The 21,163-nt window shown below is 46.1% G+C and overlaps 1 protein-coding gene across 1 annotated transcript in view; it reads right to left on the minus strand.

Moving 5' to 3' along the window:
* The window catches only part of LOC130122033 (protein crumbs homolog 2-like), an 81,603-nt gene that overhangs the window by 25,349 nt on the left and 35,091 nt on the right, over positions 1-21,163 (minus strand). The window contains exons 5-8 of the mRNA XM_056291052.1: positions 12,012-12,182; positions 11,798-11,911; positions 7,645-8,598; positions 2,604-3,178 (exon numbers count right to left, since the gene is read on the minus strand). Coding sequence (XP_056147027.1) covers positions 2,604-3,178; positions 7,645-8,598; positions 11,798-11,911; positions 12,012-12,182 — 1,814 coding nt within the window. The remainder of the gene's footprint in view (positions 1-2,603; positions 3,179-7,644; positions 8,599-11,797; positions 11,912-12,011; positions 12,183-21,163) is intronic.

A 21,163-nucleotide genomic window follows, 5' to 3' on the forward strand; every position in this document is an offset into this window, starting at 1 on the left:
TGAGACTACTGTCACGTTGCACCAACATGAATTCAGACTACTGTCACGTTGCACCAACGTGAAGTGAGACTACTGTCACGTTGCACCAACATGAAGTGAGACTACTGTCATGCTGCACCAACATGAAGTGAGACTACTGTCATGCTGCACCAACATGAAGTGAGACTACTGTCACGTTGCACCAACATGAAGTGAGACTACTGTCACGTTGCACCAACATGAAGTGAGACTACTGTCACGCTGCACCAACATGAAGTGAGACTACTGTCACGTTGCACCAACATGAAGTGAGACTACTGTCACGTTGCACCAACATGAAGTGAGACTACTGTCACGTTGCACCAACATGAAGTGATACTACTGTCACGTTGCACCAACATGAAGTGAGACTACTGTCACGTTGCACCAACATGAAGTGAGACTACTGTCACGTTGCACCAACATGAATTCAGACTACTGTCACGCTGCACCAACATGAAGTGAGACTACTGTCACGTTGCACCAACATGAAGTGAGACTACTGTCATGCTGCACCAACATGAAGTGAGACTACTGTCACATTGCACCAACGTGAAGTGAGACTACTGTCACGTTGCACCAACATGAAGTGAGACTACTGTCACGTTGCACCAACATGAAGTGAGACTACTGTCACGCTGCACCAACATGAAGTGAGACTACTGTCACGTTGCACCAACATGAAGTGAGACTACTGTCACGTTGCACCAACATGAAGTGAGACTACTGTCATGCTGCACCAACGTGAAGTGAGACTACTGTCACGCTGCACCAACATGAAGTGAGACTACTGTCACGTTGCACCAACATGAATTCAGACTACTGTCACGTTGCACCAACATGAAGTGAGACTACTGTCACATTGCACCAACGTGAAGTGAGACTACTGTCACGCTGCACCAACATGAAGTGAGACTACTGTCACGTTGCACCAACATGAAGTGAGACTACTGTCACGTTGCACCAACGTGAAGTGAGACTACTGTCACGTTGCACCAACGTGAAGTGAGACTACTGTCACGTTGCACCAACATGAAGTGAGACTACTGTCACGTTGCACCAACGTGAAGTGAGACTACTGTCACGTTGCACCAACGTGAAGTGAGACTACTGTCACGTTGCACCAACGTGAAGTGAGACTACTGTCACGTTGCACCAACGTGAAGTGAGACTACTGTCACGTTGCACCAACATGAAGTGAGACTACTGTCACGTTGCACCAACATGAAGTGAGACTACTGTCACGCTGCACCAACATGAAGTGAGACTACTGTCACGTTGCACCAACGTGAAGTGAGACTACTGTCACGTTGCACCAACGTGAAGTGACACTACTGTCACGTTGCACCAACGTGAAGTGACACTACTGTCATGCTGCACCAACATGAAGTGAGACTACTGTCACGTTGCACCAACGTGAAGTGACACTACTGTCACGTTGCACCAACATGAAGTGAGACTACTGTCACGCTGCACCAACATGAAGTGAGACTACTGTCACGTTGCACCAACGTGAAGTGACACTACTGTCACGTTGCACCAACATGAAGTGAGACTACTGTCACGTTGCACCAACGTGAAGTGAGACTACTGTCACGTTGCACCAACATGAAGTGAGACTACTGTCACGTTGCACCAACATGAAGTGAGACTACTGTCACGTTGCACCAACGTGAAGTGAGACTACTGTCACGTTGCACCAACATGAATTCAGACTACTGTCACGTTGCACCAACGTGAAGTGAGACTACTGTCACGTTGCACCAACATGAATTCAGACTACTGTCACGTTGCACCAACATGAAGTGAGACTACTGTCACGTTGCACCAACGTGAAGTGAGACTACTGTCACGTTGCACCAACATGAAGTGAGACTACTGTCACGTTGCACCAACATGAAGTGAGACTACTGTCACGCTGCACCAACAGCCAGGCTATGACCATGTTGACCATGGTGGCTGACAGCAAATCAACTGTGACCGACACAAAAGGAAACACTCTCCTGGAGACATTTAAAATGGTCTAACCGGTTTAAAATGGTCTGACACAAAAAATGTACAGCTACACTAACTTACGGCACCTTTTTGTTTGCATTGAGAAAAACCCAAACAGAAGAGGGAAAAAAATGGGTTGCACTTCTCCAAAGTGAGCTTGAAGGGCAGTCTAGATACCGTCCAAGCAGCTGTCTGCACACAGACTAGCAGGTGATTCTCCTTGATACCATGACAGCAGTGCAATAACAGAGAAAGGGCATACTGGGCAATGTGATCCTTTGGTTGAAAATATATAGGATATTCTGTTTGTAAAAACTGCAGGGACGTTGTCATTTTCTACCATGCTCAAATTAGTCCCTCATCAGGAGGGTGTTGTAGCTGTAGTTTTATAGTCGTGTCCCCCGCAACACAACATTATCACAACTGAAATGTTGTGAACTTCGTCAGAGCCTACGATGGCACTCCTTAACCCCTTCACAATGAACGACCCAAGACTGGTAAGGATGAGCCATTTGCCCATCTGAGACGGCCCTACGACAGCCAATATATCGCACAGTGTGTGGGGGGAATAGGGAGTACACATTTCCCACCTGGCAGGTGTCATCACTGATACAGCCCATTTGTATGTTTTCAGCATCACTTGGTAAATAAACCTCCTCTTCTTTGGAATTACTCCATGAATCCACATCCAAATGCACTCCATCCAAACGAAGGTCCTGCAGACAACCTTTGAAGTGCCCCCCCCACACTTCAGAGTTCCACTTTTCAGGAAGACCTCCTATAAAGGCCAGATCTCCACTGCTAACCTCCACATCAGGAATCTCTCCTATTCCGTAGCGGAGACCTGCGTGCTCAAAAATGACTTGTCTGTTATGGACTTCCACTTGTAGAAGTTCCTTCTCACCACTCGTTACAAAAATTGGAGCTTTCAGCGGAGCACTATTGGGGAGAGAGCTGACGTATACCCTCCCCATTCCCATGTGTATTGAGAAATAGACCTCTCCTTCCTCTTCCTCCGAGGGTCTCCTCAACTGGAAAAGGAGACCATCTGGCTTTAATGACCGCAAAAATAAAGAAACACTGAAGTTGCCCCCATGATAGTTGTCAACACTGTAGATACTGAAGCTCGCTGTGTCTTCGTGACTGTAAGTCCATGAGGGGAACTCTGTAAGAGCAGAATTGACATCGGTTATCAATCAAGGAAAATTAAACAATACAAAGAGCTTCACCTTCACAGTAGCAATACCATGTGAAGAACAGGCAAGCTGTTCAACAGTGAACTTAAAGGAGAAGTAAACCCATGGTAGAAGCACAGCAGCTCGGACTTGATGTGTAGTAATGAGCCATGCGAGTTGATGAAAATAAAAAGCTCATACAACTCAGCTATCCATGTCCTAAAGTCCTATTTTAAGCAGATTTGGCAATGTCATGGACACCACCAATCCTTTTTTTCTTGACCCCTCATGATAATCCACCAGACTGCTCACAGAAATGCTGTGACGTCACATAGGCTAAGCACATGAGAAGAAGGCTCTAAGGAACGGGTTCACGGGCCATTAAAGCAAACAGTGTTACACTAAAAAAAGTGTTAGTCTATTTCACTCTCACTTCTTTGCTTCAATTACTGCCATCTTGTCTGTAGAAACTGATTACACAAGTTGATTATTAAGAAAATTTAAATTCATTAAGAAGTAGCGACTGTGCAGCAAGGCTTTGTTGAAGCTTTCCATGTGGAAAATGGGTCCATACTCGAGGCTTCAAGCATTCACCAGGAACACCTGCTGCTCAAATGACTTATTTTAGGGCAGGCAAGTCTGTTATGGATGAAGACAGCGCCGCGATGCACACAATATTTGGGCCAGTAATGGCCTATGAATTCACATCATTACTTATATTGTAGTGTGTAAAAAACACAAAACCGGATCGATAAGAAGAGCTTTCTTTCTTTCCTTTTGGATTTCCCCGCTTTTTCGCCCCAATTTTAACCAGCCAATTAACCCACTCTTCCCAGCTGTCAAACATTTCTTTGTTTGCATGTTACTGTGGTTTGTGTTCACAAGCATCTCCAAACAAACTGTCCCTATTAATAAATTGGTCTGTATCATATCGTATCGTATCGTGCCGCATCGTATCGTGTCATATCGTATCGTGCCGTGTCGTATCGTATCGTGTCGAGCCGTACCGCATCATATCGTGCCGTGCCGTATCGTGCCGCATCGTATCGTATCGTATCGCGCCGTACCGTATCGTGTTGCGTCGTGCCGTATCGTGTCGTATCGTGTCGTGTCGTATCGTGTCGTGTCGTGTCGTGTCGTATCGTGTCGTGTCGTATCGTGTCGTATCGTATCGTGTCGTATCGTGTCGTGTCGTGTCGTATCGTGTCGTATCGTGTCATATCGTGTCGTATCGTGTCGTATCGTGTCGTATCGTGTCGTATCGTGTCGTGTCGTGTCGTATCGTGTCGTATCGTGTCGTGTCGTATCGTGTCGTATCGTATCGTGTCGTATCGTGTCATATCGCATCGTGCCGTGTCGTATCGTATCGTGTCGTGTCGTATCGTGTCGTATCGTGTCGTATCGTGTCGTATCGTATCGTGTCGTATCGTGTCGTGTCGTATCGTGTCGTATCGTGTCGTGTCGTATCGTGTCGTGTCGTGTCGTATCGTGTCGTGTCGTATCGTGTCGTGTCGTATCGTGTCGTATCGTGTCGTATCGTGTCGTATCGTGTCGTATCGTATCGTGTCGTATCGTGTCGTGTCGTATCGTGTCGTATCGTGTCGTGTCGTATCGTGTCGTATCGTGTCGTGTCGTATCGTGTCGTATCGTGTCGTGTCGTATCGTGTCGTGTCGTATCGTGTCGTGTCGTATCGTGTCGTATCGTGTCGTATCGTGTCGTGTCGTGTCGTATCGTATCGTGTCGTATCGTGTCGTGTCGTATCGTGTCGTATCGTGTCGTGTCGTATCGTGTCGTATCGTGTCGTGTCGTATCGTGTCGTATCGTATCGTGTCGTATCGTGTCGTATCGTGTCGTATCGTATCGTGTCGTATCGTGTCGTATCGTATCGTGTCGTATCGTGTCGTATCGTGTCGTGTCGTATCGTATCGTATCGTGTCGTATCGTGTCGTGTCGTATCGTGTCGTGTCGTATCGTGTCGTATCGTGTCGTATCGTATCGTGTCGTGTCGTATCGTGTCGTATCGTGTCGTGTCGTATCGTGTCGTGTCGTATCGTGTCGTATCGTGTCGTGTCGTATCGTGTCGTATCGTGTCGTGTCGTATCGTGTCGTATCGTGTCGTGTCGTATCGTGTCGTATCGTGTCGTATCGTGTCGTGTCGTATCGTGTCGTATCGTGTCGTGTCGTATCGTGTCGTATCGTGTCGTGTCGTGTCGTGTCGTATCGTGTCGTATCGTGTCGTATCGTGTCGTGTCGTATCGTGTCGTATCGTGTCGTGTCGTATCGTGTCGTATCGTGTCGTATCGTGTCGTGTCGTATCGTGTCGTATCGTGTCGTGTCGTATCGTATCGTATCGTGTCGTGTCGTATCGTGTCGTGTCGTATCGTGTCGTATCGTATCGTATCGTGTCGTGCCGTATCGTATCGTGTCGTGTCGTGTCGTATCGTGTCGTATCGTGTCGTGTCGTGCCGTATCGTGTCATATCGTGTCGTATCGTATCGTGTCGTGTCGTGCCGTATCGTGTCGTGCTGTATCGTATCATGCTGCATCGTATCGTACCGTATCATATCGTATCGTGCTGTATCGTATCGTATTGTGTCGTATCGTGTCGTGTCGTGTCGTATCGTGTCGTGTCGTATCGTGTCGTGCCGTATCGTGTCGTGTCGTGCCGTATCGTGTCATATCGTGTCGTATCGTATCGTGTCGTGTCGTGCCGTATCGTATCGTGTCGTGCCGTATCGTGTCGTGCCATATCGTATCGTGTCGTGTCGTATCGTGTCGTATCGTGTCGTGTCGTGCCGTATCGTGTCATATCGTGTCGTATCGTATCGTGTCGTGTCGTGCCGTATCGTGTCGTGCTGTATCGTATCATGCTGCATCGTATCGTACCGTATCATATCGTATCGTGCTGTATCGTATCGTATTGTGTCGTATCGTGTCGTGTCGTGTCGTATCGTGTCGTGTCGTATCGTGTCGTGCCGTATCGTGTCGTGTCGTGCCGTATCGTGTCATATCGTGTCGTATCGTATCGTGTCGTGTCGTGCCGTATCGTATCGTGTCGTGCCGTATCGTGTCGTGCCATATCGTATCGTGTCGTGTCGTATCGTGTCGTATCGTGTCGTGTCGTGCCGTATCGTGTCATATCGTGTCGTATCGTATCGTGTCGTGTCGTGCCGTATCGTGTCGTGCTGTATCGTATCATGCTGCATCGTATCGTACCGTATCATATCGTATCGTGCTGTATCGTATCGTATTGTGTCGTATCGTGTCGTGCCGTATCGTGCTGTATCGTATCGTATTGTGTCGTATCATGTCGTGCCGTATCGTATCGTATCGTGTTGTATCGTGCCGCATCGTATCGTGTCGTGTCGTGCCGTATTGTGTCGTATCGTGCCGTATCGTGCTGTATCGTATCGTATTGTGTCGTATCGTGTCGTGCCGTATCGTATCGTATCGTGTCGTATCGTGCCGCATCGTATCGTGTCGTGTCGTGCCGTATTGTGTCGTATCGTGCCGTATCGTGCTGTATCGTATCGTATTGTGTCGTATCGTGTCGTGCCGTATCGTATCGTGTCGTGCCGTATCGTATCGTGTCGTGCCGTATCGTATCGTGTCGTATCGTGCCGCATCGTATCGTGTCGTGTCGTGCCGTATCGTGTCGTATTGTGTCGTATTGTGTCGTATCATAATATATTCTACTGTATTGTATTTGATTTGATACACTTTTTTCTTTTCTTTTTTTAAAAGAAAACTCTCCCCTTTTTCTCCCCACTTGTACTTGGGCATTTACCCCACTCTTCCGAGCCGTCCCGGTCGCTGCTCCACCGCCTCTACTGGTCTGGGGAGGGCTGCAGACTACCACATGCCTCCCACGCGCCACGTCCCCCGGGTGAAACTCCTCACTGTCAGGTGAAAAGAAGCGGCTGGCGACTCCACATGTATGGGAGGAGGCAGGTGGTAGTCTGCAGCCCTGCCCGGATCGGCAGAGGGGGTGGAGCAGAGACCGGGACTGCTCGGAAGAGGGGGCTAATTGATCGGGTGCAATTAAGGAGAAAAATTGTATTAAAAATGTTTTTAAAAGCCTTAAGTTTAACTGGTTGAGACCTGCAGAAACCCTGTTACAGTTTACACATTTCACCTCTGTATTTACATAGACACAGATGGTTCCCTTAGTATTTAGCCTATGTGATGGCATGCAACAAAACACATGGCAGTCTTGGAGTGGCAGTAGAAAAGTGGTACAGATTTACAATATTCTCATAAATAACAAAACATCCTTGAAGCCTCTCATGGGCTCTTAATATTACAGCGTACCAGCTCAGCATTTATTTATGTTACATTTACCATCCTTTTAATAGTTTTAGAGTGCTGGATTTCTGCTTGTAACAACAATAAAATGTGTTCAATGATTCTCAGATCTGATTTCACAAGATGTCTGCTGGTAGTACAAGTGCTTACCCTGAGAGCAGTTATCGCCATGAAAGGGACGGTGGCAGTCACAGAGATAGGTGGTCCACAGGTCTATACAGTGTCCATTTCCAGAACAGGGATCAGACGAACACCATTCAGTCTTACTACAGCCGAGCTCATGATGTTGGTCACCTGGAAACTCTTGGGGCAATACAGGCTTAAAATCTATCATAAGGTCTTCCATACAGCCAATGAAACTTGCGCCACTAACAGTCTGCTTGAGATGCTCTTCTGGGGCACCACCCACATAGATGTGAGTGAAAGCCTCAGAGGGGTGGGAATTTGACCCATTTGGGTCTTCATCTACAATTTTACATCCTTCACTGTTACAGCCAGGGCCCTTCAATACCAAAACCAGACTGCTTTTGGTCACAAATACATTAGCATCCCGCCAATCACCATCACTAACCAAACCTGGAAATAAGACATCTAGTTCAGAATCCTCCGAGAGTGCATTTGCATGAAGACCTCCACTTACAATCTCCAATAAGAGATGGTTATCCATATCACCTCTGTAGAAAAGTAACATGTTTGGCATTGTTGTTCGAAAACGTAGCTGTACCCCAGGCCCAGCTTGACTATGGTGCTCAGCTTCACTTTGTCCCTGCTCTTCTAAAACAACCTCAATATGAATGTATCCTGGAGTTGAGAAGGAGAATGTGGTTTTTGTGGAACATTGCTCATCATAGAATCCATTAGGGCACAGGCAAGTATGGCCATGTTCTTCATCCTTTAGCCATGGATAACAGGTGGCTCCATTCTGACATTCATGGTCCACACAGCCATAGAGTTTAACATTGCAGAGATCACCCCCCCAAGGAAGTTCATCCATTTCTGCCTCAGGGCAATGGCAAATGTAGGAAGCCACTCCATCTTCACACCATCCACCGTTTTGACAGGGTTGGCTCTGACATTCATCAATGTCCACTTCACAAATTTCACCTAGGAGATTGACATAATGGTTAGGCATGGTGATGGGTAGTCACTAGAGAACAAAATATCGTCACATGAGTAGTATTGTAAACGTGTGAGGAGTGGTACTGAAGACAAATATTGTAAACTTCTTCTTTTCTTTAAATATTGAGGAAGGGCAGGTGTGTGGAGGTGGGAGTCGTAACTTTGATTGTTGGTACTATGACTGGTAAAGGGAGAGAGCTGGCTGATATGATGGAGAGAAGGGAGTGGGATATACGTGCATGAGACCAGGAGTGAGGCCAGGAGCATCGGAGGTGGGTTCAAACTCTACTACCATGGTGTGGACGGGAAGAGAAATGGGGTAGGGGTAATTCTGAAGGAAAAGTATGTCAAGAGTGTGCTGGAGGTGAAGAGAGTGTCAGACAGAGTGATGAGTATGAAGCTGGAAATCGAAGTTGTGATGATGAACGTTATCAGCACATATGCCCCGCAAGTTGGGTGTGTATGAGATGGAAGAGAAAGAAGAATTCTGGAGTGGGTTGGATGAAGTGGTGGAGAGGGTACCCAAGGAGGAGAGAGTGGTGATTGGAGCGTACTTCAATGGGCTTGTTGGTGAAGGGAACAGAGATGATGAAGATGTGATGCGCAGGTATGGTGTCAAGGAGAGGAATGTGGAAGGACGGTGGATTTTGTGAAAAGGGTGGAAATGGCTGTGGTGAATACACATTTCAAGATGAGGGAGGAACACAGGATGACATATAAAAGAGTGGAGGAAAGTGCACACAAGTGGACTAAATCTTATGCAGGATCGTGATCTGAAACATATTGGAGACTGCAAGGTGGTGACAGGGGAGAACGTAGCTAGGCAGCATCGGATGGTGGTCTGTAGGATGACTTTGGAGACCAAGAAGAGGAAGAGAGTGAAGGCAGAGCCAAGGACCAAATGGTGGAAGTTGAAGAAGGAAGACTGTTGTGTGGAGTTCAGGCAGGAGTTAAGACAGGCACTGGGTGGTAGTGAAGAGTTGCCGTATGGCTGGACAACTACTGCAGAAATAGTGAGGGAGACAGCTAGGAAGGTACTTGGTGTGTCATCAGGACAGAAGAAGGAAGACAAGGAGACTTGGTGATAGAATGAGGAAGTACAGCAAAGTATACAGAGGAAGAGGTTGGCAAAGAAGAAGTGGGATAGTCAGAGAGATGAAGAAAGTAGACAGGAGTACAAGGAGTGAGGAGAGAGGTGGCAAAGGCAAAGGAAAAGGCATATGGTGAGTTGTATGAGAGGTTGGGCATTAAGGAAGGAGAAAAGGACTTGTACCGATTAGCTAGACAGAGGGACCAAGCTGGGAAGGACAGTGCAGCAAGTTAGCGCGATCAAGGATAGAGATGGAAATTTGCTGACAAACGCGAGGAGAGTGTGCTGAGAAGGTGGAAGGAGTATTTTGGGGGGCTGATGAATGAAGAAAATGAGAGAGAGAGAAGGTTGGATGATGTGGGGATAGTGAATCAGGAAGTGCAGTGGATTATCAAAGAAAGTGAGGGCAGCTATGAAGAGGATGAAGAGTGGAAAGGCGGTTGGTCAAGATGTGGAGGAATGGAGATGTTTAGGAGAGATGGCAGCGGGGTTTTTAACTAGACTGTTTAACACAATCTTGGAAAGTGAGAGGATGCCTGAGGAGTGGAGAAGAAGCATACTGGTACCGATTTTCAAGAACAAGGGCGATGTGCAGAACTGTAGCAACTACAGAGGTATAAAGTTGATCAGCCACAGCACGAAGATTTGGGAAAGAGTAATAGAAGCTAGGTTAAGAGGAGAGGTGATGATCAGCGAGCAGCATTATGGTTTCATGCCACGAAAGAGCATCACAGATGTGATGTTTGCTTTGAGAATGTTGATGGAGAAGTATAGAGAAGGCCAGAAGGAGTTGCATTGTGTCTTTGTTGCTTTAGAGAAAGCTTATGACAGGGTGCCGAGAGAGGTGTGGTATTGTATGAGGAAGTCAGGAGTTGCAGAGAAGTATGTAGGAGTGGTGCAGGATATGTATGAGGGAAGTGTGACAATGGTGAGGTGGAATGAAGGTGGTGGTGAGGTGGTTGGAATGTCAGCTGGGTTCAAGGTGGAGGTGAGATTACATCAAGGATCGGCTTTGAGCCCATTCTTGTTTGCAATGGTGATGAACAGGTTGACGGACGAGATCAGGTAGGAGTCTCCGTGGGCTATGATGTTCATGGATGACATTGTGATCTGTAGCGAGAGTAAGGAGCAAATTGAAGAGAGCCTGGAGAGGTGGAGGTATGCACTGGAGGGAAGAGGAATGAAATTTGGTAGGAGTAAGATGGAATACTTATGCGTGAATGAGAGGGAGGACAGTGGAATGGTGAGGATGCAAGGAGTAGAGGTGATGAACATGTGTGGATTTAAATACTTGGGGTCCGCTGTTCAAAGTAACGGGGAGTGCGTAGAAAGATGAAAAAGAGAGTGCAGGCAGGGTGGAGTGGGTGGAGAAGAGTGTCAGGAGTGATTTGCCAGCAAGAGTTAAAGGGAAGGTTTACAAGATGGTTGTGAGACCAGCTATGTTATATGGTTTGGAGACAGTGGCACTGATGAAAAGACAGGAAGTGGATCTGGAGGTGGCAGAGATGAAGATGATAAGATTTCCATTGGGAGTGATGAAGAAGGACAGGATTAGGAATGATTATATTAGAGGGACAGCTCAAGTTGGACGGTTTGGAGACAAAGCAGGAGAGACAAGATTGAGATGGTTTGGACATGTGTGGAGGAGAGATGCTGGGTATACTGGGAGAAGGATGCTGAATATGGAGCTGCCAGGGAAGAGGAGAAGAGGAGGGCCAAAGAGGAGGTTTATGGACGTGGTGAGGGAGGACATGCAGGTGGCTGGTGTGACAGAGGAAGCTGCAGAGGACAGGAAGAGATGGAAACGGATGATCTGCTGTGGCGCCCCCTAACGGGAGCAGCCGAAAGTAGTGGTAGTAGTAGTAGTAGTAGTAGTATTGCTTTTTTATATCTTCAGAATTTTGAAGATGTGATATCAATTTAACCATGAGCAGACAGGCATGAGAACTTTTTTTGATGTCCTTAATCTTGTTCATACCAGGTGGCACAAGACAGATTTTAGATCATTTTTAGTCAGAAATATGGTGTTCTGCTGAACATTTTACCAGCATTAGACAGGTAATAACATGACTAGAACGTAGTTAGATGACTTGCCTGTAAATCCAGAAGAGCATATACAGATGTACCCGTTGATTTGGTCTTCACAAGTCCCTCTATTTTGGCAAGGTTCTGACTCACACTCGTCAATGTTGAAAGAGCAGTTCTCTCCTATTAAAAAATACCAAAAAACACCCCAAATTCAATGTCAGTGAAAATGACCCTGAGAATGTAAAATAATTCAGAAATCTAAATTCTTATTGATGCTGACCTGCAAATCCGGACTGACATTGGCAAATATATCCCACAGCATCTGCAAAACCAAGCTCCCAGTCCATCTCCCAGTGAGACGGGTCTGAACGCTCAAAACACTCTCCACCGTTTTCACAAGGCTGATCCTCACATTCGTCAATATCAATTTCACAGCTCGCTCCTTCGTAGCCTAGAGGGGAAAGACAGAGATGTCACCTCAATGTCTTCAGCCTGCCACTTTTATGAAGATTTAGGCCCAATCCCAACCCCACCCCCCACCCCAAACCTGGCCCTACCCCTTATTTTGGTGTGCCCTCTACTGGGTAGTTGCCCCTCAGAATGGAGCTACCAGGGGTAGAGTTTGAAATCTTTACCTAGGAAAAAGGCTGCCCGTCGTTACGTCATCACCATCATTATGTCCGCTCCTCAGAACTTTATAAGTTGCCTGGTTTGCCCAGGACATGGTCATGATGTTATAGCGCTGAACATTTTATATCAACGCTTGTTGCTTGCTACCATTGCCAACTATCATAGTGAAAAATCTGACCACATTTGCAGGACAGAACAAGACAGAGCACTCTGTTGACAACAGCCAGGAAGCACGTTTACACATCGGCTATTTCCGTGTAGCCCTGCCCATAGAAATGTCTCCCCTGGGTCGCACCAACATGACCGAATCTGTATGAATTTTTACAGCTGTTGTTATTCAGTGTCAATTACATCACTCTTAATGCAAAGTTGATATTGTTTGACTGGGTTGTGGCAAGCCAAGTAGGACCGAGCCACTCGATTGGATCAATACTGAGCGTCTGTAACTTAAAAACAGAAATCTCAAACAATGTCAAACTTGCAGTGAAAACATGACATAATTGACCGAATGACAGTTAATGACAGCAGTCATACACGTTCATTAAGATTCCTTCTTGTTCATGGCGTGTCATGACATGGTTATAACGGTGTTGTGTCGGTCTTACGCACACCCCTTCAAATCAATGTAGATCTGATATCAGATTAGCGGGAAAGGGCAGACAATGTGTGGCTGGATCACTTTTTAAAGCTTCACGCGGGACTGTATACTGTCACTCACAACTCGTCGTTTACACAAAGTTCTCCTCACATTGTGAATCGCCATTTCTCTGAAATGCTTGTTATAACAATGCGATACACATTCATTTGCATCTATAGTAAACTAAGGTGTTCCAGCGGATTTTAACATTTTTGGAAATATTTGAAAATACATTCCTTGAGAAGAGACAAGATATTTTTTTGTGAAGATGTACACGTTTATGGGTTTCTCTCCTTGCACCGGTAGCCATGTTCCATGTTACACTGCCTCAGTTCGCAAAGCATTATGGGAATTTTCTTTCTACCATTCCAATTGGACCATGGATACATCCATGATTTGGCGGCGCCATCTTGCGCGCCCTCTGTAATATGCCTTTTTAAGAGCCGGGGGTTAAATTTGTGCAGAATATAGTTTTATTTACCCTTTACACAAAATAATGTATTGTTTTTAACTGCCTCAGGGCACATTGTCAGCGGTGTTTTGAGTTTTGAAAAGTATAGATCCATTTCGTCTTCATTTTAAACACGTTTACGTTTGCTGCCACGCTTTGCTAATACTCGCCTGCGAGTTAGGTTGACGTGCATCAGTCTTTTGCTGCTGAGATGCGGAGAGAGCTAAATCTTCCGGTCAGGTCAAAAGAACACTCAACTATGCATAAACAACTTCAATTGAGGACTCATCCGAAAAAATGATTTCTCCCCCGGAGACGCCGGTAAGCAGTCGTCTCCACAAAATGAGGCAAAATGAGCACAAGCAATGTGACGTGAGCAACTCCGTGCTCCTTGCCGCAACAGAACAGATGGGTGAAAGGCAGAACGCGTTTCTAGAGAGGCTGCAGTCAAGCCAAGCTACTGTGGAGGCCCATAGATACCAAGACCATGCAGGATCTTACCGCCTTGGTGTTAGAGCCAGCAAAGCAGGCAGGTGATGCTGGCTATGAAGTTGCTAGCTTAGAACAGAAAGTTAAAAAGTTGGAGGGAACGGACAAACAGCTTCAGGGCCGAGCGGACGAATTAGATGCCTACAAAGGGCGGTGGAACCTACGGATCTCAGGTATCCCAGAGCGCCAAGCAGAAACTGTGAAAACGTCTGTGATTGATGTATTTACACGTGTCCCCTGGACGAGCCGACACCCTTCAGGGATCCCTGGATGAGCCGACACCTTCCACGGATCCCTGGATGAGCCGACACCCTTCAGGGATCCCTGGATGAGCCGACACCCTTCAGGGATCCCTGGATGAGCCGACACCTTCCAGGGATCCCTGGATGAGCCGACACCCTTCAGGGATCCCTGGATGAGCCGACACCCTTCAGGGATCCCTGGATGAGCCGACACCTTCCAGGGATCCCTGGATATCGCTCATAGACTGGGACCAAAGAACGGCAGGGGGCCGCCCCGTCGCATCATCGTTCATTTCATCTCGGAAAGATGCCAAGAACTCTGAAGCACTCAAACAAAAGAAGATCCGGATCATGGAAGACCTGACTCAGCGTACAAAGGATGACTGAAGCAAAGTATGGCCACTCGTGGAGCAAGCGAGAGAGGGAGGGAGGAAGGGAGGAAAGCAGGCCGGCTGCAGCGGTCCTCATGCGGTCAGCGCCGGGAAAAGAGTCTCGGCAGACGATATCGAACCTTTTTACGGCTTCTGACTTCGAATGATGAATGAACGTTGTAGTTATTACTACTTGCTTGAGCAGGTACATTTTCAAAACCCATGCTGTTTAGTATGCCTTTCACATGCTAATGAGTTCCATGCTGTGATGGTTTGGGTTTAATTAAAGCAGCAGTTCTCTCTCCCCTTCGCTTGCTTGCTTTACCTCTTCAATGCAAAACAATGTTATTGTATGTTCAGTTCAATTATCACTTTAAAACAACATGTTTCTCCCTTTATACCGTAGCAGGCTCATGAACCCCCAGAACTGGTTGAGTTACTTGGAGGAGACTGGGGGCACTTGGGGAGGGGGGGGGGTGAATGAACTTAATTGTGTCAAGTTATGTGAAAGATTTCATGTGAAATGAACTTGGCGGGGTTGGATTCGTTTGCTTTCTTTTCCCGGGTGTGGTCGGTTTCCTGGTTGTTGTTTTTGTTGTTGTTGTTGTTTTTGGTGGACTTGGCTTTTGGAATTTAAAGTGTATGTTTTAGGGTGGTTCTTTTTTGGGGGGGGGGGTCCATGTTGCGATAGCCCACTGCTGACAAATGTATTAGTTTTTGAAAGGGTATAAGATTAAGCTATATTTTGCACTTTGTTTTTTTCTTCTCTCTAACTCTCACCCTTAAACATATTCCGTAACCCGGGTGGAACCCAAGCCTAATTCCTCCTACTAATTTCATAACTACATAAATATATGGAAACCACTTAAAAAGCAAGGGGTTGCAATTGGTGCCAGTTCAAATAAATGAATAAATGAGTTCATCAGTATTGTGTAAGGCCTGGTTTAAACTAGCTGGGAAGTGTAGTATTTATAGGGCTATCAGGAACTCAGTAATATAAAGTGGTGCTGAGTGGATGGCTCGCCAGCAACCCTTATGATTATTGGCTAATAGGTTCATGCGGTCAGGTATCAAGACGTTACATCGGCTGGGGAGGGGGAACGAGAAGCGAGGGAGAGGAGAGAGCTCCTCCAAGTGAGAGGCTGCCACAGTAAAAGGTGCATTTAGACGGAGAACACTTCGATGTTGTGTGCAGCTAATGTCCATAGAAAGTGTGTCTGTGTGAATACGGGACTACGGACACTTGTACCCTGTAGAGTTATGGTGTGGTCACTTTAAATTACAGGCGAGTACTTATGACGCACACAAGTGGCGACCTCACTGGTAACCTAGTGTAACCCACATGATTACATGTACCCTGTGACGTATGTAAGTTCCACGAGTAGCCTCTAGGAGGCACACTAGTTACAGAGTTTAAACCATACAAACAACCGTCGACAATAGAGAAGAGAAATACGGATATTTAGAAATACGGACAACTTTGACTATGGCTACCTGAATTATTGATATTTGAACTATGGATATTTGAGCTACAGGACAATTGAACTACGACAAAAAAGATCCCTCCCACGAAGCTTCCTTGGTGAGCCGCTAGCCAAAGCTAAAAAGTAAACAGCTTTCTGTGTCCCATGTAATCATAGCCATTTACGTAGGATATCTTGATTTTATCCAAAGACAGATGATCTCCCGTTGAAGGAAGAAGGAAGTCTCTTTTCTCTTGTGTTTTGTACGCTGCTGGAATCCTGGTGAGATGAGTTTAAAATCTTGAAATCTAAAGACTGACAATTTTCCATTGGTTGCTAAGCTAAGCTAACCCAGCTAAAACGTATATCTATGATCCTTAGCAGTTCCCATATGATTCAGAGCTTTAAAACCAGTCAGGACACCCGGTCCATAGGGTTTATTTGATGTAGGAATGTTAGACATTTTAATATAATAATATGCTTGTTGTTAAAAAAACTGTAAGCTCCAGTTGCCACTAGCCACCGAGCCAACTCGGGCTACATGGCATCCATGGAACCCATAGCAACCAGCTAGACGTGAATTCACGTTGATAGTGCCGCAGCCTGGCTGCGATGACATTGTTTTTAACTGTTCTTACAGCAATAGGCTGTTGTCATTCAGCCGCATATTAGTTATATGTAGGAAATGATTTAATTCTGAGAATTGACTCTAGATTTGGGTATTTTTATTTTGTTTGTAATTGTTTGATAGAGATTGCAATTAATAAGGAATCTGTACAATTTTGTGCAGACTGGTTTTTTAGTACCCTGAACAACCCCCCCTTGCTACACCCTTTTGGAACCCTTGGATACCCCCTTTGGATTGCCCCCATCATCGCCCTGGATTTGGATTCATCATCATCGCCTCTACATTAACTTGCCCCTGTGATTGTGGTAGAATCTGGACATTGCAGCTTGCACAGATTGGAAGACTGAATCATTCCCCCTTTTCTTTTCTTTATTATTTTCTTTGAGTGCACTCATACTTTATTTTGGATTATTTTCTTTAATTTGTTAGTGTAGAATATGGCTGCATAAGTAATATATTAGAAGGGTATAAAATAGAATATAGATAGATATAGACAATAAATAGAATATTAGGAAGAACTTTTAAAAAGTATAATAGAGTAATATATATATATATATATATATATATATATATATATATATATATATATATATATATATATATAACACATCTAATTTAGTATTGATATTGAAATAACTTTACTTTGAACTGTTGAAATAAATTGGTTTTTTTTATTGTAAACTATACCCACGAGTGTGTTTGTTGTCTTTGGGGTGACTACTAGAATCTGGTCTAGAAAAAAACCTACACCAATCTCCACTGAACTTAGACATTAGACTGTAAACTATCCCTGCGCAAGCATAGGCCCATTCCCCTGTCGTGCAGGTTACACTAGCACGAGGGGTGATTGAGGCAGTGGAAGTGTGTCGGTCTACTGTGGAGTTTATAGGCACGTCACATGGTGTCAGAAGTCAGATAATGGCTCAAGGGCTTCGTCGCATCGACCCCTTAATTTTCGATGGCAATATTGCCGATAACTGGCGGAAATTTGACAAGGAATGGAGAATTCATTGCAAAGCGGGTCTGGTGAATAAATCAAAGAAAGTGCAAGCCTACACGCTGCTAAACCTCACCGGTCCTGATGCTGTTGAAAAATCGGAATCATTCATTTACGAAGACGGAGAAAGTCACGAAGATCCAGAGGTTCTATTGGAAAAGTTTGCTGAATTGTGCTTGCCTGCAAAAAACCTCATTATGGACAGGCATCCTTTCAACACCGCTAGTCAAAAGCCTGGTGAGTCAGTTCAAGCTTACATCTCCACTTTGGAAATACTGGCTAAGACATGTGATTTTGGCGCGCTCCGTGACGAATTGATAAGGGATCGCATTGTGTGTGGCACAGAAAGTGACTTTGTCTGCAAGCAGCTGCTCCATGAAAAGAATATTACCCTGGAGTTAGCGATAAGTACCTGTATGCTCCATGAACAGTCAGAAAGGAGCTCCAAGGAGTCAAAGAAAGAGATGGATGTGTGCGCTATTCAGAAAACTCGCTGTGGCAACTGCAATGGACAACACGCTCCTGACCGTAGTAAATGTTATGCATTCAATAAACAATGCCATAACTGTGGCAGACTCGATCATTTTGCTAAATGCTGCAGAGCCACACCAGCATGGCCCATAGTTGGCGCCAAAGCTCCCAGTCAATACAGAAAAAGACAGCCAGATAGAGTGAATGAATTCACCACACAACCAGACAGTGCTTTGGATGATACTTTCTGTTGTGACCCAGTTGATTCACCCACTCAGAAAGGAGAAATCTTCACAACGTTGAAACTGAAAAGTGGAAAGGGGCAACTGAAGGTAAAAGTGGACACTGGTGCCAAATGCAATGTGATGTCCAAATGCATGTTGCATGCAGCTGACTGCACAATCCCTGTGAATGCAGATGAAAGAGTCAATCTTGTGGCCTATGAGGGTGAGACAATTATCACAGAAGGCACAGCAATACTACACTGTTTGCAGGGGCAGTTCACATTTCACATAGTCAATAGGGATGTGAGACCATTGCTAGGACTACAAGACAGTTTTGCTATGGGACTCATACACCTTGGACCTGACAACCACACCCTACAACAAGAAGCACCAGAGGTATGGGAATACAAAGACCTGTTTGATAGCAACACTATAGGTAAATTGCCAGTCATATATCACATGAGGCTAGACGACACTATTGCTTCTACAGTGTGTGCACCTCACAAGGTTCCAATAGCCATGAAAGAAAAGGTTAACGCAGAGCTTGATCGAATGACTGCACTTGGTGTCATAGTCCCAGAAAATGAAGCCACAGAATGGGTGTCCGCCATGGTTGCAGCCAAGAAAAAAGATGAAACTGTGAGAATTTGAATCGACCCAGTGCACCTGAACAAGGCCCTTCTCAGACCACGTCACCCCCTGAAATCTATCAAACAAATCATTGCAGACATGCCCGATGCCAAAGTTTTCAGTATTCTGGATGCCAAATGCGGTTTTTGGCAGATCCCTCTTGATAACGCTTCCTCAAAGCTTACAACTTTCATGTCACCCTATGGTCGCTATAGGTTCCTGAGAATGCCATGTATGAACACCTGTATGGTATGAACACCTGTATGGCATCTGTATGGCAGATGCCATACAGATGCCATACAGGTGTTCCAAAATGTGACGGATGGAGCAACTGTTCGCTGGACAACCCTGTGAGATTGTAGTAGACGCTATTTTAGTCTGGGGACGTACAATGCAAGAACATGATGATTGTCTTATACAGACAGGTATTGAACAGAATTCGGGCCATCAACTTGAAGCCCAACCCCGACAAATGCAAATTCAGAGTCTGCTGTGTCCACTATGTTGGCCACCTGCTAACCGTTGATGGTGTCAAGCCAAACCCTGAAAAAATTAAAGCAGTTTGCGACATGGCAAAACCGCAGGACAAAAGAGCCATGCAGCAGTTCTTAGGTATGGCAAACTATCTGTCAAAGTTTATCCCTCAATACAGTGAGGTTACTGGTCCCCTGAGACAACTGATACACCAAGATGTGGAATGGACTTGGCATGAAGCCCATGATGCGGCATTCAACAAGATGAAACAAGCAGTGAAAAATCCACCAGTTTTACAGTTCTTTGACATAATGAAGCCAGTGGTCATATCAGCTGATGTATCACAACATGGTCTGGACGCAGTGTCTCCAGCAAGGGAGGCCTGTGGCATTCGCATCACACCCACTGAGTCATGGTATGCACAGATTGAAAAAGAAATGCTGGCTCTCGTCTTTGCAACCAAGAAGTTCTATGATTTCATGTGTGGACGTCCTGTCACAGTTGAAACCGACCACCAGCCTTTAATAACAATTCTGAGGAAACCGCTTCACACCGCATCACCTCGCCTGCAGGGCATGATGTTGAAATTACATCGCTACAACCTGGATATGATTTATAAATGCAGTAAGGAACTTTTTGTTGCTGATGCTTTATCACGTGCACACCTACCGATGACTGAGCCTGCACTTACTGATGACCTGTTGGACGCCATGGCAGTCCAAGTGCTCTCCTCATGTCCTCCTCATGCCCTCACAGATGAACTGAGAAATGCTGTGGAGAGGGATGTAATGTGTCAACAGCTCTCTGATATTATCCTGCACGGCTGGCCTAACACCTCAAGAGAATTACCCCACGCTCTGCATCCCTTCTCTTCAATGAAGGAAGAGTTGACAAAGACTAATAATACCCCCAGTACTGCAAAAGTTCTATGTTGGACAGCTGCAGAGCTCGGGAGACCATGTACTGGCCCCCAATGTACACAGACATTAAGAGGGAGGTGTCTCGCTGTGCCGCCTGCAATGCTCTCACACCTCACCACACAACGGAACCACTGCACCTTCATGAAATCCCAGACCTTCCATGGTCATTCACTGCAGTGGATATATTCGAATGGCATGCCAAAATGCATTTAGTGGTTGTGGACTCTTACTCGGGGTGGTTGGAGCTGGACTACCTCCCTGAAAAGCACCACAGTCAACGCAAAGCCGAAGTGACACTTCGCAACACATTGTGTTCCTCATACCCCCATGACTGACAATGGGACCCAGTTCACTGATACGGACTTATCAGACGTTGCACGGACGTGGGACTTCAGACACACGCGGAGTAGTCCTCATTTGCCACAATCAAATGGCCTTGCCGAGCATGCTGTACGATCCGCTAAGCACCTCCTGGAAAAGTGCTACCGTGATGGCACAGACATCCAAGCTGCTCTCCTCCACGCTCGCAACATTCGCCGTGATGGACTCCCCTCTCCTGCTCAGCGCCTTCTGTCCAGGCGGACCAGAACTTTCATACCAGGGACCAAAGCCATGTTGCAGCCAGCCATCCACGTCCCGAGGGTGGACCGGTACCTGGTGGTAGCCCCGCACCAAATCTGCTTTGGAAAAGATGGTGGCCCCCGCCAGGTGGGTGGAGAAGTCCTGTATGTGTGGGGCGGGGTAACGGTCAGGGTTTGTGGTGTTGTTCAGGCGACGAAAATCGCCGCATGGGCGCCAACCGCCG

The sequence above is a fragment of the Lampris incognitus genome, chromosome 12 (assembly GCF_029633865.1).
Source record: "Lampris incognitus isolate fLamInc1 chromosome 12, fLamInc1.hap2, whole genome shotgun sequence".
NCBI classification, from domain to species: domain Eukaryota; kingdom Metazoa; phylum Chordata; class Actinopteri; order Lampriformes; family Lampridae; genus Lampris; species Lampris incognitus.